This window comes from Callithrix jacchus, chromosome 15 (genome assembly GCF_049354715.1).
Source record: "Callithrix jacchus isolate 240 chromosome 15, calJac240_pri, whole genome shotgun sequence".
NCBI lineage: Eukaryota > Metazoa > Chordata > Mammalia > Primates > Cebidae > Callithrix > Callithrix jacchus.
This window is the reverse complement of record NC_133516.1, coordinates 95,450,382-95,468,422: the sequence shown is the minus strand read 5'-3', so window position 1 is coordinate 95,468,422 and position 18,041 is coordinate 95,450,382. Positions and strand designations below refer to the sequence as shown.

The 18,041-nt window shown below is 31.8% G+C and overlaps 1 protein-coding gene across 15 annotated transcripts in view; it reads right to left on the bottom strand.

Moving 5' to 3' along the window:
* The window catches only part of LOC108588543 (serine/threonine-protein kinase Nek4-like), a 272,894-nt gene that overhangs the window by 114,500 nt on the left and 140,353 nt on the right, over positions 1-18,041 (bottom strand). For all 15 annotated transcript variants that reach the window (XM_078350157.1, XM_078350159.1, XM_078350160.1 and 12 more), the window contains 2 exons: positions 7,945-8,002; positions 6,582-6,645 (listed from right to left, as the gene is read on the bottom strand). In XM_078350157.1, the coding sequence (XP_078206283.1) occupies positions 7,972-8,002 (31 nt within the window). In that variant the 3' untranslated portion in view covers positions 6,582-6,645; positions 7,945-7,971. The remainder of the gene's footprint in view (positions 1-6,581; positions 6,646-7,944; positions 8,003-18,041) is intronic.

Genomic DNA, 18,041 nt, shown 5'->3' with positions numbered 1-18,041 from the left:
AGAAAAGGACATTTTTCACAAGAGATTTTTATCTCCTGATTTTAAGAAACAGCATGACGTTCAGAGTGATCTTCTTGCACCTGCTGTTTTTCAAGTCCTTACCTCAAAATAGTCAATATGCCAGAGTGGCATATTTTGGGATGGCATATTCCTTACTCCTTTGGCACAAATGTACTCAGGAAAGGTCCTCAAATGTTTGTTGTAATTGCTATTCAAAGGCATTAAATCTGCCATTGTCCTTCTGAATTTGTTGATATGAATGCATATCTTTTCATAAGAGCTTAATTCAAAAGAAAAAAATGAATGGGCTATTAAGGAGATACATATTTCAGCTATGTGAAATGCCCATGAAACTTCTGATTGTTTTTAGATTAATTCTAGTTTTATGCTAAAAGGAGCATTAGATTCTCACTCACAAAATCAGAATCTGAGTCCAAATTTCCGTTTTAAATATCTGAGATCATGGAAATAATCATGTGAGGTCATAGCCCAGTGCAATTCTGAGGTGTAGGATCTTTTCCCTGAGATTTCTGAGGCAGCTCTGTATCATTATGTATTATTGTGCATCATAATGTATTATTATGCATTCGCTATAGGTACTGGCTAGTTCAAGTACATTTCACTTATTCATAGCTTTCATGGCTGAATTTCTCCAAGTAGATAAATTATTTGAATATAATACAATATACTATGCCATATATAGTTATAGACAGATACACTAATAATAATAATATATATGGAACAAATACATGCCATTCTATTAAGGATACTTAGAAAAGAGACCAGATGAGAAGAAATCAAAGGCACATTGCAAAATCAGATGGAATCTATATAAATAAGAGAGAAATGTACACATTTTTTAAATGAATTAAAATAATGTGAAGCATAGTTGGTGGATTATTTAATAATTCGTTCCTCGAGTTGTATTTTTTCAGTATAAAATTTCTAATGAATAATCATAATAAATGGCTGAAAAGAGTCTATTTCAAAGTGTTGGGTAAAAAACTAATGGCTAACTCTTGACCTTTCCAATTATGCTGTCATAAAGAAAGAGGAAATAATCAGAAACAGAGTTATGCTGCACAGCTACACAATAGCTCTGTTGTGAGAGTGAACTATCCTTGGCTTGTAACTGAGCATGAGTCTCTGGATAGTGTCAAGACCTTTTAAATGTCGGAATTTTTTGGCTCTGGGCCCCTTCTGTCTATTCTGCATGGCACATTGTGTCTGGATTGCAACAGATGGATAGTTGCTGCTTTAAAAATGTCCTGAATACTCCCTTATTATCATAGATAGCAATCAGTGTATGAAGAAAAATTAACAGAGGTTTGAAAGTTCTGGAGAAGCGCTCAGTTGGAATTTTGGGCTTCTATTAACCTCATAGTGGAAATGTATTAAAACCTAACCCTACAACAGACTTCAAGTAAATATTTGAACTTTACTGGACGTTTTAAGAGAATATAAGTAATTTTAAAGAAATAATTCTGATTTTAACCACATATTTTTCTATATATTTGATTCCCATTATTGGAAAATGTTAATAACTAAAATTTAACAAATGAAATTGCTTAAAAAAATTTGATTTTCTGATAAAGTCTGTTAATCTCTCCCTTTCTTTTTTCCAAATAAATTGAATTCATATATATTCACATAGCCCTTATGGAATGCTGAACCTTAGATTCAGAAAATATAAATATTCTTTTTATATCAAAGATTTCTTAATAAAAGGAATTTCCTACAAGTGCTTATTGAAACATACATTTAAAGATAGAAATATTTCTATTTTCCTTTAAAACTATTTTAATATACTGCAATATTTCTCCCAAAATTAATAACTTTTATGTATGAGTGTAATCATGTCTGTCTTGTAAGAGCTTAGTTTCTAGAACCAACAGTGAATAAAATTTGAGATGAATTTTATGATTTTTCCAAATTTTACCTAGTTATCAAAAATATGTGATTTTTCAGTGGTAATGCTAAATAAGAATCCATTTTGGGTTTAGGTATAATACATTGGAAAGAAAGGAAAAAGTGAAAAATTACATAATGTAAATTTTGGTTAAGCATTTGAAGCAATTATTTTCCTTTCATAATCTTCCTTTGTGTATTCACTTGAAGAAAAATTTAACTGTATCTTAGCCAAGAATACAGGTGCAAGTTGTGGAATATTCAAGTTAGAAATACTTTCGTTTTATAAGAGCATAATTTGATACCAAATTATTTACCCTTAAGTATATGCCGAGGATTATTAGAGACTTTATTATTTTTTCTTCTAAAGACTGAAGTTAAATATGAACTAACATATAAAATGCTATCACATAAGTCATTTTACAAGGCAGTATTTATACAAATATTACAAAATGTATGTAAAACTTTCTGAACTTAACCAAAAAATATTTGTTCCTTGTTTAAAAGGGAAACATCAATGGAGATTATTAAGGTTCAAAAAAATTTTTATGTTTTTACCTATGAATCTTTCTTCTAATATTATGACTTTATACATAACTGATAAAAATGACAAATTAAGGCACCTAGATTGTTGTAACAGTCACTTATTGACTGACTATGCTTCCAAAAGTTATAAGACTGGAATAAATAAAGTTTATATAGCTCTTTAGTGTTTGTAAAACATAAAATATATATTAGCTTTTACAAGACTTTTTATGCCTTCTTGCCTTTTTCTTTATTTTTGTACTTTCAGAAAAGTTGAGTTAATTATTCTTTTCTATTTGCAACTCACAATAAATTTACTGCACTATGAGCATACATATGTATATGGTATAAGGCAGAAATTCAGCTTTATTATCTTTCACATTATATGAATCCCCCAATGACATCTATTAAAGTTATCCATATTTTTCTCCTCTTATCATACATTATTTATACATATACATAAATAGAGAGTATTTTTCTATTTTATCAACCAATTTGCTTTTTCTAAACTAGTTCCATGTTGAGTACTAGGAATTTGTTGCATGTACTAGAGCATACACTGTCATCCTACTATCTAGTAGGGTGACTCTTTTTCCTTTAATTTTGCTTTTATAAAAACTCATTTGTGTATTTTTGGATATTTTCTGAAGACTAATTATCTCTTCTAAAATATGTAATTTTGTTTTGTACTGGATGCTTTTAGAAAATAAACTTTTTATGTTTAATTACTGATATTATCTTTCTATCTTAATGCTTTCTCTTGGATTTATGTATCTGATAATTACACTATTTACTCCAAGTATGATTTTTAAATAATTGTAGAATTCAACTTCAGCAGTTTTATCTAACTCAGAATATCTTGATTATACTCTCACATTTAGAAAATTATTTTTTCTTGCTGAGCGCCATGGCTCTTGTCTATAATCCCAATAATTTGAAAGGCCAAGGCAGGTGGATCATGAGGTCAGAAGTCCGAGATCGGTCTGGCCAACATAGCAAAACCCCGTCTCTACCCAAAACACAAAAAATTAGCTGGGCATTGTAGTGTGCGCCCATAATCCCAGATACTTGGGAGGCTGAGGCAGGAGAATCATGTAAACCCGAAAGGCAGAGGTTGCAATGAGACAAGACGGCGCCATTACATTAGGAGACAGTGGGAGACTCCGTTTCAAAAAAAAAAAAACTTATTTTATCTTAAAGCAAAAGTTTATGTTTCAATTTATTTGTCCTTCATGCTTTGAAAATATTACTCACTTTTATTATTCATTCTAATTTATATTTTTCAAATATTATGGCAATATATTTCTGTTCTTTTGTGGATAATCTTTCTCTTTTTGGAATATTTCAAATTACTTTGATAATCCCTTGGTTTTATTTTCATTGTAAGTGTCTAGGTACAGGCTTGCTTCAGGTATCTGGTTAGTTCTCTATTAGTCTTTTTAATCTGAAATCCATTATTATTAATTGTTGCAACTCTGCAGTTCTTTTTTTTTAATATTATTCCCCTTCCATTTACTTTCTTCATATCTTAAGAATTCCAATGACATAGATGTTAATATGTTAATTTGTTTCTTTTCTCTTGTTTTTGCACATTTTAAAATCCTACTTTACCTTTCTGATGCTTCTATTTATTTATGTATACAGATAGTTATTTTTAAGAGTTTCTCACCTTGTATTCTAGGTTACTAAATTATTCTTTATCCATAAATGTTTGTTTATTCATTCCATTGTCATAGCTTCATGTTCATTGTTACCTATAATTCCTATCTCTTTGATAATATTTAATTATCTGATCTTTATCTTAGTTCTTTTAATTATCATTTTACTTGTACAAGTTGAACAGTTATTTGTTGATTATATACCTGGTAATTATAATTATTTGTGTTATTTTCTGCCAGTTAACTTCTTTTCTTATGAGACTATCAAGTACTTTGATTGGAAATGTATACTGCAGGAAAATTTCAAAGCTTTAGGACTAACTTTTGCCCTTATCACTATGTTTAAGTTCTTGGGCATGTGTGTGTGTTTGTATGCACATGTGTACAGGGATTACATATAACAGAGAACCACCCCTATTGGCCGTTCTGTTTCCAACCTTCAATCCTTCTACTTCCCTTAGTAACTTTTTGTACTTCCACTACCAATGAAATTGTTTTCCAAGAGCTGTTATTATTTTCCAAGAACTGTTATTATTTTAAGAAAGGTCTTTTAGCATTGGTGTGTGTAAGCATTGATTTGAAAGCCATGTTTGTGGGAATGAGGAAGTGGTTAGCACCACCCATTATTATCTGCTCATCTCTCTAGTAAGCCTCTGGTTTGTTTGTGGTGCCCTGCTTAGCATGGGGGCACAGAAATTGACTACATATAATGCTTTACCCAAACCGTTTTCTTTACTGTCACATTTGGGTACCTGTGATCGTTAATATTGAGTGTCAATTTGATTGGATTGAAGGATGCAAGGTATTGTTCCTATGTGTGTTGGTGAGGGTGTTGCCAAAGGAGTTTAGCATTTGAGTAGGTGGACAGGGAGAGGCAGACCAACCCTCAATCTGGGTGGGTGCCATCTAGTCAGCTGCCAGCACAGCTAGGATAAAAGCAGGCAGAGGAATGTAGAAGGACTAGACAGGCTGAGTCTTCTGGCTTCCATCTTTCTCCCATGCTGGATGCCTCCTGCCCTCAAACATTGGACTCCAAGTTCTTCAGCTTTGGGACTCTTGGACTTACACCAGTGGTTTGTCAGGGGCTCTTGTGCCTTCAGCTATAGACTGAAAACTGCACTGGTAACTTTCCTACTTTGAGCTTTTGGAACTTGGACTGGTTTCCTTGCTCTTCAACTTGCAGATGGCCTATTGTGGGAGTTCACATTATGATTATGTGAGCCAGTACTCCTTAATAAACTCCCTTACATATATATATATATATACACACACACACCTACACACACACACACACACACATATATATACATATATATATACACATATATATGTGTGTATATATATATATATGCACAATAGTGTCTTTAGGTTATTAGCTTCTCTGAATACTGCTCAGCCTCAGGAACTTGGTTCTTAAATACATTCTTTGTCTCTATCTTTCTCCTTTCATTTTACTTAAAGTCAAATGAATGTTGTTCATGATCATATCTTCCTTTTGACTCAAATACATTCACAATCTTATAATGCTGAAATTAGCTAGGCTATTTCTGAAGCCTGATGCCTTATTTTGTCTATTCTAAAGTGTAATTAAGCCATGCCCTTTCTTATGACTTCTTTTTTTTCTCGTCTGTTGCCTGCTTGGTTTCCTATAATATCCTCTTCATGAGACATGAGATTCAGGCCTGGGATATTGTAGTGAGGAAGAAAGAAAGGGAATGGCAACCCCTGAGTTCCAGGAGTTGGCCTGCTAGTAGTAACAGCTAAGTCTTGGTGTTGTTATGGGCTGGCCTGGCTCTTCAGCTAGGCTTTGATACTCATCCAGCGTATATAAACAATCTCAGAAAATATTAATAGCAGACAAAGGCTTCTCTGTCACTATGATAGACCAAGACTAAGACAAAGCATCTTCATAATACTTCCTGCACACAGGCAAAACATAAGCATTGTTCACATCCAATAAGTGACTAAACATTTCTTTAAACCAGTTAATATGAGTGAATGTTACTTCCTTACTAAACACAGTGTTAGACTTGCTCTCATCTATCATTCTTCTACATTAAACTCAGTCATAGAATTGTCTAAACTTTATGATAGCATCCAATTCAGTGTAAGCCCCACTTCTTTCAATCCTCCCCAAAATCACTAAAGGAAAGTTCAGATAGAATAAGTCATTTCTAAAACCCATTTACAGGGATGCTCCACAATTCCCCATGATGTGCATTGTCATTTGCTACAATGGGAAATGAACTCAACTTGTTCAAATACAGGTGTGTTCTTTGTTGTCCTTAGTAGAGGGCATTGAATACAAGAGAGAGAAAAGAGAACACAAAGCCATTTCAAAAAACCACCCAAAATAAATCATAAGAGGAAAACCCAAAACACTTGAAACTTCTTTTGTATTCCATCAAGAGCTCTAAAATCCCAGAGTATGTCCTTGAATTTCAATTCTGTCATGTCAGAATTTATTTTCACAGGTGGAGGATAGAGTACCTGGTCAAAGCTTCTCTGATGCAGAGAGGGGTCTTCTTAAATATACCCTTAACTTTATGTCCCACTGGAAAAAAAGTAATAAAAGTAAATTAATTAAGAGAATATTGACCTCTGAAAAAATTGCTTGCTCCTTCTTACAGATATTTATGTCAGAGCACAGGGAATAGTATTTTATCACCTTCCTGACTTTTTATTCCCATTGCATAAATCTGTCAATGAGCAAGTTCTATCCCCTGCTGGACTGGTCTATCTATAAAAGAAGACAGGTAGATACCAATGCAAAACTGTGGTTTATTTTGGAAAAACTTTTGCCTCTGTTTTCATTTTGGCTTTTAATAAGTTTGACAGTTCTCAGCATATCGTTTTGCCTCTTTGTCCAATTTTCCTGCCTGATGGGGGAAGTCTGAGGATGATTAATGTTCAAGAAAGGTTGTAAGGAAAAGTGCCACCCAAGTTTAATGCATTATTATTTTACTAAATAACAATTTTCTTGATGTTCATATAGGTAGCCTTATCTTTATGTAGTAGTAACTGATTCAGACTTCATTTATAAAAAGGAAAGGGAAAAAAGCGAGAATAAAAAGGAAGAGAATTCACAGTACAGCAAAGAAATTACTGCAATATGAGCCCTAACACTATAGCATTCTTTCACGGTCTGGTACTTTTTAATCTTGAGTCACAGATAGAAAAATAAAGGAAAAAAATTGAGGCACAACATTGTACAGTAGGTAAGGCAAGTGAGATTGCATGGATTGATTACTCTGAACTCCAGAAAACAGCTACAGAATGTCTAGAATTCCCCAGATGTGACTATTAACAGTTTTCTGTGGTGGCTCCACAGACTTCGTTTTCAGATAGTTACTTTGGAGCACCAATTTTCTTTCTAAAAACCTTTATTTTGGCCTTGGATTGGAAATAACCTATGGCAATATTTATTTTTCTTCTTGAGAATTCACAGATGATTTTGTTCTTGGCAGTATGACAACTTCCACTTTATCAATAAAGATATGAGAAAAATGCATAGTTATATTGGCTGATTCCTTTTCACAATAATTCTGCTGAGCTTGTATAATTTGATCTAGTCTATTTGTTTTTGTTTTCATTTTTCTTTATGTCTCTGATTGAGGTCCAATGGGCACACTCAATTTGGAAGAGTTTTAGAAAACACGGCTGAAAAATGATGAATTAGGTATATATTAAATTTATCTTCATAATTTCTTGTAAGTATAATCTTTTTCCATGAAAGTGATGACTCTTTTACAATAGCTGAACTTTACAAACACACACATGCACTAAATTAAATTAAATATGTCTAGGTAATATTTCTAAATATATATAGAAAGTTCATCTAAATTTTAAATACCTTGTTGATGTGTACAGCATTTTAAAGTCATTTAGGAGACAGAAATTCTGGCATTGTCCTATAGCAACGATAAAAAGAGGTAGTTTAAAAACAGCAATATAAAGAAGGATTTCAAGCCAACATTAATGATACGACTTAATCAAGCCCTTTTAATTGTAGAATTTTATAAACCATTCAAAATTATTCTTATAGCAAACATCTCAATATGTTAAAAATTTTCACAATAAAAAATTAATTTTTAAAAAGGCAAATGAAATTGGAGAATGCATATACAATATGCCCTTAACTATAAATAGTTTGAAAGATGAGAGATCATCTGTCTGATAGATCAGTTGATACCTTAAAAAAAATAAAAATAAAAGAGACAAAGAGAGAAAAAAGGAATAAGGAAGGTAGAACATAAGGGAAGAGAGGGAGAGAGGAAGAAAGCAATAGATGGAGGAAAGGAAAAGGAAGGAGGAAAAAGGACAAAGCTAGCAGGAAGCCAATATAAATATTAATAAATATTAATTAATATTAAAAAGATATGAATTAATGGAAGTGCTGTAGATCTATGAGTGGGCTGACCAGATGTGATCATTACTATGCTATTACATATCCCAAATTTTCTTAGACATACATTTTCTGTAGCCAGAAATTTAAAATATTAATTTCAGAAAAAAATTGTTATTCCTATCCTCTAAATGCATGCCCCAATGAATAATAGTCAAATATTAATACACACATTCAAAATGTGTGAAATAGAAGACAATATATATTTTCATGAACATAATCCAAAAAAATTCCTATTAGCACTTTACATCAGAATTTGTATATTTACTCATAAACTTGTTCAAATTCAACATTGCTCATAAAAGGAAGAGTTTTTACAACTCAATTCAAGGTAATTATTATTTTCATTTTCTTTGTACAAATGTCATTTTGAATAAAGTATTTATGAGATCCTACACATGCAAAAGAAAAGCATTATGATTGATGTTTCTGGCTGTTGAATGTTAACATCTATCCTAAAGACTGCCCACACATCATGGAAAAGTTAATTCCCACCACAGTGGTAATATTCAACATACAGATGAGGGGACAGACATATGGCATACATTAACTTGTAGCTTTACTTGATATTTCCACTAATATGAATCAATTAGTAGTCTTTACTTTGGAACCTAAGTAAAACTGCATCAACAATTATCTTAGTTTGGCCACTAGGTGAATCATAAAGACAATTGTGAAAATCAGTACCTAGATTTTAAATAATGTTTCACTGATTCTTTCAATATTCCTTTTTAAGATCTTCCTCTTCCAAGCAATAAGCCCCCAACTACTGATCTCACAGGAATAGTTCCTTGCTTTCTAGCTTGTTAGCACTCCATACTGTTAATCTTGCAACAAGTATGTAGATACACACAAAATGGGGAAAAAAAAAGCACAAGACAAAGAACAAATTGATGTATTTAGGTCCTAGCTATTTGACTAGAGCTTGTGAGATAAAGTATTTCTAAAGGATATTTTTCACAGTTTCACAATTCATCCAAGCCTCTGTCTAGGCATCCTACTCTAATATTTGTACTTATTAATCTACAGCCTTGGAAAAAAAAAAGTCTTATAAAATATAAAAGCAACCCATAACTTTCAAAAATGAAGAGAAGGCATGAAGAAAATGAAAATATATAGTATCTTCACTAGCCAGAGATAACGGTTATTTCTCTAGCTGGAGATAACTCTTATTATATTTTAGATACATATACATCCTTACAGTTTTCTATGCCTTAGTTTTATATAAATATACTTTTTATTTCACAAAAGTTTAAAACTTTAATATTTAAGGATGTTTAAATCATTGGTATTTTCTGCACATGAACTATGCCATAAAATAATTTTCATAGTAAAATGCATGCTATTTTAATTAAATTTGTAATATTACCTTAGATGTATAAAGATAAATTTAAATAAATCCCTTCTTATTTAAATTTAGCTTATTCTTGGATTTTCAATTTATCACATATTTATAAATATATATTTTAGTTATTAAATAATGTATTTACTATTATAATTAGCATTGACACAGATTTATTTTTTCACAAGCATTTAGTGTTTTATGGTTCAATTTTTATAACATATAGTGAATTATAAGATGTAGATATTGAATTTTTGAAATTATTTTGTAAGAATAGCTTTGCATATTTATGATACTAATCTCATGTTTTTATTTGTTGCAAATGGTTTTCCTGCTGTTTGTCTCCTCTTAAAGACTATGGTCTTTCTTCACATAGACTTTAAAAAAATGTTATGTAGTCAATTGACTTTGTTATTAAATATATTGTTTCCTAGTTTATTATTATATAGGTATTTACCTATATGGACTTTTAATTATATATATTTATATTTTTGATATATTAAATATTTAATAGAGATGAGTTTCGCTTTGGCATTAAGTATAGGATAAACCTCTATCCTTTACCCACTAAAAAGAAATAGTATCCTTATATGTTTCAATATAAACTCTTAAATTTAAATTTAATGTGATTATCCTATACTATGTAACTTGACACTAGTGACCATTTATTTAAAATAAAATTGTAATCTCACTTATTATATAATAAATTTAGAATTTTTAATTACATTTTTACACAAATCTTTATATTTCTAGATGAACTTAAGAATCATTATTTTCCAGCTCTAAAATTTAATAAAATATTCATTATAAATCTAACAAATAGGGTAACATGAGAAGTAATGCATCTTTGAAAATATTAATGCAAGCTACCCCAGTGCATTTATTTAAATTATCTTGCTTAACAGTTAAATTCCTGTTCTATTTACATAGCACATATTTCGATGTGATTACGTTTCTCATGATTTTGAGCAACTCTTCCTAAAGAGATTATTTTTATCCTCTTATATATTTTTTTGAAAGTTGCATTAAAATATTTTACAACTGGCTGATTTCTTTAATTTTCTTTCTTGAGCTAATTAGGTAGGCAATTCATAAACATTGAAATGGTTTTCCTGTTTTTGATTTATTTTATTTTATTTTCTTGCGTTACTGATTTAGAATGAGACTGAACATTTTGTCTTGTTCTTGATTTTTAATACAGATGTTTGATCAGTGGAATATTTAAACATTAACCAGGACTACTGCTTTTGGCTTTATATAAGTTTTATTTTATTATGTGGCAGAAATAGTCTGTTCTGGTTTGATTGTTTTGCCAGGAATGAAGGTAGAATTTGATCAAGTCCATCTTTAACTTATTTTGACATAATTTGCAGCTAATGAATTCTCTAATTGAATCATACTTAAAATTTAGGGATAAACACTAGTTCATCCTATTATATTTATTTTTGTACATGCTACTTAATTTAATTAAAAAATATGCACGGTTTAATTTGTTTGTTTTAATGCCATCCTCTGCAAGTTTGCATGAAATATGCTGAGTTCAAAGAATGCAATGGCAAACCCTTTAAGCTGTTCCGTGTGCTGAAGCAATTCTAATCATGTAAATTTAATCTATTGTCTAATAATTCTATGGAAATCTCTTATAAAACAGTTTGAACTCAATATCATTATAGGTGTATTGGAAGATAATTTGCTGTTGTGTTGGTTGTTATTCTCACATAATGACATATTCAAATTTTATTTATTTAATTTATTCAGCTTTGATCAATTATATTTTCTCAGAATATCCTACAATTTCCTATGATATTTGATATGGATTATTATTTGATACAATCTTCCATTGTTTTTAAAATGTATTTGATCTATACAGCTATATCACATTATTCATTCATATTGCCAACTGTTTACGACTATTGTTTAATTTAGTTTTGATTACTTTGTAAGAAATATTTTTAATATTTTCAGTCTTTAAAAGACTTGCTTTTCAGATTTGTCATCTGTCATTTCTTTTTCCTAAATTGCTCATGTTATCTTTATTGTTGCAGTTATTCTACATCACTTCTTTTTTTTTTAACTATGCATTCCCTTGTTTACTTAGTTGGATCTTGGGTTTGAAGAATTCATTCTTTTTTATTTGGTATTAAAAATTTTAGGATTATGGTTTTCTTTACTTACTGATTTGTGCCACATCCCATAATTTTGTTTGTAATGCTATTTTTTTACTTAATTTTATTTTTGACTCATGATTTGCCATATTTATCCTTTTTCTTTTATTTTAAAAATTTGATTTGTTTCTATTTCTTTCCTTCTTTGTCTATCATTGTTCTTTTTTAAACTTTTATTTTAAATTCAGGGGTACATGTGCAGGTTTGTAAAGGTATGTCATGGGAGTTGTACAGATTATTTTATCACCTAGTATTAAGCTTAGTACACAGCAGTTGTTTTTCCTGATGCTCTCTTTCATCCCAGCTTTCACCATCCCAAAGGTCCCAGTGTGTGTTGTTCCCCTCCATGTATCCCTGTTTTCTTATCAGTTAGCTCCCACTTACAAGTGAGAACATGAGGTATCTGGTTTTCTGTTTCTGTGTTAGTTTAACTAAGCATAATGAATGGGCTCCTTGTGACAAAAAAAAAAAAGTTCAACATCAATGATTATTAGAGAAACGCAAATCAAAACTACAGTGAGATAGCATCTCACATGAGTCAAAATTGCTATTATTAAAACGCCAAAAAATAACAGATGGTGAAAAGGTGGTAGAGAAAAAGGAATGCTTACATGCTCTTGGTGGGAGCATAAATTAGTTCAACAATTGTGGACGACAAAATGTGGTGTCTATGCACCATGGAATACCATGCAGCCATAAAAATGAATGAGATCATACCCTTTGCAGGGACCTGGATAGAGCTGGAGGTCACTGTTCTTTTTTATGTCATGATTTTTTTTGTCTTAATAGTATTACTGAAAACTATAAGCTCTTGAATTAATTCGTGGGAAATAAATCACATTTAGATACTTGTATATATCTGATATCCATTTATTAATGTTACAATCATTTCGATTATTTACTCAAATATATTTTCTAGAAAAAAGTATACTTTCTCCTTATTTTAGGAAATTTTTCTCTTGTTTTTTTAAATAGTAATGCTATGAAATTTGTACAAAAATGTTCATGAATGCCAAACACAGTTTATCCATGAACAACACTGGTTGGAACTATGTGAGTCAATTTATAGACATATTTTTCAATATAAGTTACACTGAGTGTGCCTGCCTCTCATGCCTCCTTTTCCGCTTCCTTCACCTCTTCCACCTCTGCCACACGTGAGACAGCAAGACAACTTCTTTGTCCTTCTCCTAAGCCTACTCAATGTGAAGAAAATGAGGATAAAGACCTTTATGATTATCCATTTCCACTTAATGAGTAACACATTTTGTCTCCTTTATGATTGTTCTTGATATAATTTTCTAGCTTACTTTATTGTAAGAATATAGTATGTAACAAATATAACATACAAAGTATGTTTTAATCAATAGTTTATGTTATTTTTAAGGCCTCCAATCAACAGCAGGCTATTACTAATTAAGTTTTGGGAGAGTCAAAAGTTATTTTTGAATTTTTAATTGTGCAAGAAAGACATCAGTACCACTAACCTCCGTGTTGATTAAGGATCCACTGTATTGGTAATACTTTATACTCTTCTTTAAAATACAGTGGTTCTTTTTGGATCAGTTAACATCTTTTGCTTTAAATTCTATGTTTCTGATGTAAATTTTTGCTCTTAACTCATTTTTATTTGCAGTTGCCTGGCATATCTTTGATATAATTTCAGTATATTCTTTTCCAAAGCACTTTTTTTTTTTGCCCCACTCTATTTCCCAGGCTGGAGTGCAGTGGTCTGATCTTGGCTCACTGCAACCTCCACCTTCTGGGTTGAAGCAATTCTTGTGCCTCAGCCTCCCAAATAGCTGGGATTACAGGCAAACACCACCACACTCAACTATTTTTTTTTGTATTTTTAGTAGAGATAGCATTTCACCATGTTGGTCAGGCTGGTCTCAAACTCCTGACCTCACGTGATTCACCTGCCTCAGCCTCCAAATATGCTGGGATTACAGGTGTGATCCAATGTGTCCGGCCCTCCAAAATGCTTTTCATTGTTGTTTTCTTATGCACTTTAGATAGTTGCATATTTTTATGTGCTCCAAAGTTATTTATCTTTTAATAACTAATTTAGCCCTTTCATAATTATAATCATAATTGACATTTACATTTCACTTTTATAATTTTTTAAAAATTCTTTATTTTATTAAAATAAATAAAATATTTAATTTTATTAAAATAAATAATTATTTTACTGCTTAAACATAATACATAAAATATTCTCACATTATCAAAAGAGGAATAAAGTAAATAAACTGTATCAGGAGCATACATCTAAAAAATTGAAGCAAACCATGGTAATATTTCAGTAACCAGTTTTTGAAAGCATTCCCTCCTAGAAAACAAATAAAGAAATGTAAATGTATTTATTGGTATAGAAATAAGTACAAATGTATGTGCATTTCTAGACTCAGGGAATGAAGCAATTAAAAAGACAAAAATCTTGTTTCTTTTATATAAATTACAAACTCAAGTGTTTTTCCACAGGATGTGGAAATTTTATATAGGTAGATAATGAAATTAAATAAATGATTAAGTCATATTAGATAGTTATAAGTGCTCAGATAAAAAAATAAAACAGTTGTTGGCATCATTTATTTATTACAGTTTAAAATATCTTAACACAGTGGCTTAAAACAACCATTATTAATTATACTTTATCAAATTCAGTTGGACTATCTACCTATGTGATCTGGTTGATGTCAGTTGGGCAAAAGCATATGTAGTAGTATCTTGGGTACCTTGTATTTCAATTTAATACTGTCAGTTCCATTATAAAGGCTTAAGGATAGATATGGAGGGTTAACGTACACACTAAAATTTCCCTCTCTGTTATTCTACATCTGTTGTTCAGGAAGACCTGTCCTAGTTCATCCTAATGTTTTACATTTCCGCACTACTGCCTTAATTTAACTTATTATTTCTTCCCTGATCTACTACAGTTAGTTTGATAATTAGTAATCATTAATTATTCCCCTCAACTATACTTCATTATGTAGATAATGTTATTGTGATATGAATAATATGGAAAGTAAATTTTTCTTTTATTTATTTATTTTTATTGCATTTTAGGTTTTGGGGTACATGTGCAGAACATACAAGATAGTTGCACAGGTACACACATGGCAGTGTGATTTGCTGTCTTCCTCCCCTTCACCCACATCTGGCATTTCTCCCCATGCTATCCCTCCCCAGCTCCCCCCGCACTGTCCCTCCCCTATTCCCCCCAATAGACCCTAGTGTGTAGTGCTCCCCTCCCTGTGTCCATGTGTTCTCATTGTACATCACCCACCTATGAGTAAGAATATACAGTATTTTATTTTCTATTCTTGTGTCAGTTTGCTGAGAATGATGTTCTCCAGATTCATCCATGTCCCTACGAAGGACATGAACTCATCGTTTTTGATTGCTGCATAATATTCCATGGTGTATATGTGCCACATTTTCCCAGTCCAGTCTATCATCGATGGGCATTTGGGTTGGTTCCAGGTCTTTGCTATTGTAAACAGTGCTGCAATGAACATTCGTGTGCATGTGTCCTTCTGGTAGAACAATTTATAGTCCTTTGGATATATACCCAGTAATGGGATTGCTGAGTCAAATGGAATTTCTATTTCTAGGTCCTTGAGGAATTGCCACACTGTCTTCCACAATGGTTGAACTAATTTACACTCCCACCAACAGTGTAAAAGTGTTCCTTTTTCTCCACATCCTCTCCAGCATCTGTTGTCTCCAGATTTTTTAATGATCGCCATTCTAACTGGCGTGAGGTGGTATCTCAATGTGGTTTTGATTTGCATCTCTCTAATGACCAGTGATGATGAGCATTTTTTCATATGTTTGTTGGCCTCATGTATGTCTTCTTTTGTAAAGTGTCTGTTCATATCCTTTGCCCATTTTTGAATGGGCTTGTTTGTTTTTTTCTTGTAAATCTGTTTGAGTTCTTGGCAAATTCTGGATATCAGCCCTTTGTCAGATGGGTAAACTGCAAAAATTTTTTCCCATTCTGTTGGTTGCCGATTCTCTCTAGTGACTGTTTCTTTTGCTGTGCAGAAGTTGTGGAGTTTGATTAGGTCCCATTTGTCTATTTTGGCTTTTGCTGCCAGTGCTTTTGGTGTTTTAGTCATGAGGTCCTTGCCTACTCCTATGTCCTGAATGGTTTTGCCTAGATTTTATTCTAGGGTTTTTATGGTGCCTGGTCTTATGTTTAAGTCTTTAATCCATCTGGAGTTAATTTTAGTGCAAGGTGTCAGGAAGGGGTCCAGTTTCTGCTTTCTGCACATGGCTAGTCAGTTTTCCCAACACCATTAATTAAACAGGGAATCCTTTCCCCATTGCTTGTTTTTGTCAGGTTTATGCAAGATTGTATGGTTGTAGATATGTTGTGTTGACTCCGATGCCTCTGTTCTGTTCCTTAGTCTATATCTCTGTTTTGGTACAAGCACCATGCTGTTTTGATTACTGTAGCCTTGTAGTATAGTTTGAAGTCCAGTACAGTGATGCCTCCTGCTGTGTTCTTCTTCTTTTTTTTTTTTTTTTTTTTAAGACGGAGTTTCGCTCTTGTTACCCAGGCTGGAGTGCAACGGCGCGATCTCGGCTCTTGGCAACTTCCGCCTCCTGGGTTCAGGCAATTCTCCCGCCTCAGCCTCCTGAGTAGCTGGGATTACAGGCATGTGCCACCATGCCCAGCTAATTTTTTTGTGTTTGTAGTAGAGAAGGGGTTTCACCTTGTTGATCAGGATGGTCTCGATCTCTTGACCTTGTGATCCACCCGCCTCGGCTTCCCAAAGTGCTGGGATTACAGGCCTGAGCCACTGCACCTGGCCAGAAAGTAAATTTTAGGTACAGCTGAATGAATTTCTACAACATGAGTGTACCTGGAAAAAAACAGGTTAATATATAGAACATTAGTGACACCCCAAGAAGACTCCTTCAAGCCTCCTTTCAGTCATTCATTTTCCCAATTGTAACATTATCTTGAATTCTCTATCATTAATTTTACTAATTTTTGAGCTTCCTGTAATGCCATTTGTATAGAATTCACTTTTTAAGGTCTGCTTTCTTTCATTCAGTATGATGTCTGAGGAAATCCATCCCTCTTATACATGCAGTAGTAGTTATCCTATTTTACTTCCTCACATTCTATTGTATGAAGTTCCTTCAGGTAACTTAGCTATTTTATTGTTGATGAATTTTTACTGCATTTCCAGTTTAAATCTTTTATAGATGATTTCTTTATGAACACGCTTGTACATTTCTACTGTGAGTGTATATTTGGAATAATTGCTAAGTCAAGCATTATTTATATATAAAACCTTAGGAGACACTCCTAAACAGTTGTACACAACAGCTGACATTCCAAATAGCATTATATAAAAGTTCTAATTACTCTATATCCATTCTAAAGTTTTTTGTTGTCCCTTTAGTTTCTTGTTTTTGTTCAAGTGTTGGGTGTAGTCTTATTTCAAAGCAGTTTTAATTGTCATATTTCTTATGATTAATGATAGTCTGCAATTTTTATATACCAATTTGCCATTTAAATATCTTATTTTGTAAATAATCTTATTCAAATATTTTTCCATTTTTATATTAAATTGTTTGTTCTTTTCTTAATGATATGCAGCATTTCTTATATATTTTGTCTCTGAGCTGCTTGTTAGACATATTATTTGCCTTTTGTGTATATGCATATATATATGTAGAAATATATAATTGCAAGTACTTTACTCTGCTGGTTGCATTTATGTTCTTTTAATGTTATCTTTGATGAGTGGAAATTTAAGTCATAGCTCCATTGGTTGTTATATCATCCTTCAAATAGCATTTTTTTAAAAGGTAAGGTTTTATGTTATTTTAGAGTGATCATATTTGTAAAATAGATACTATATTTTGCTAGAAGTTGAATAAATTTGTCTTTTACAACTCAAGAGAGTGTATGTGAGATATATATATATAAAGATAATTTGTATTACTTAAAATTTACTCTCAATCATATTAAATTATAAAACAGTAATTTTTAATATATATTCACAATGTTATAC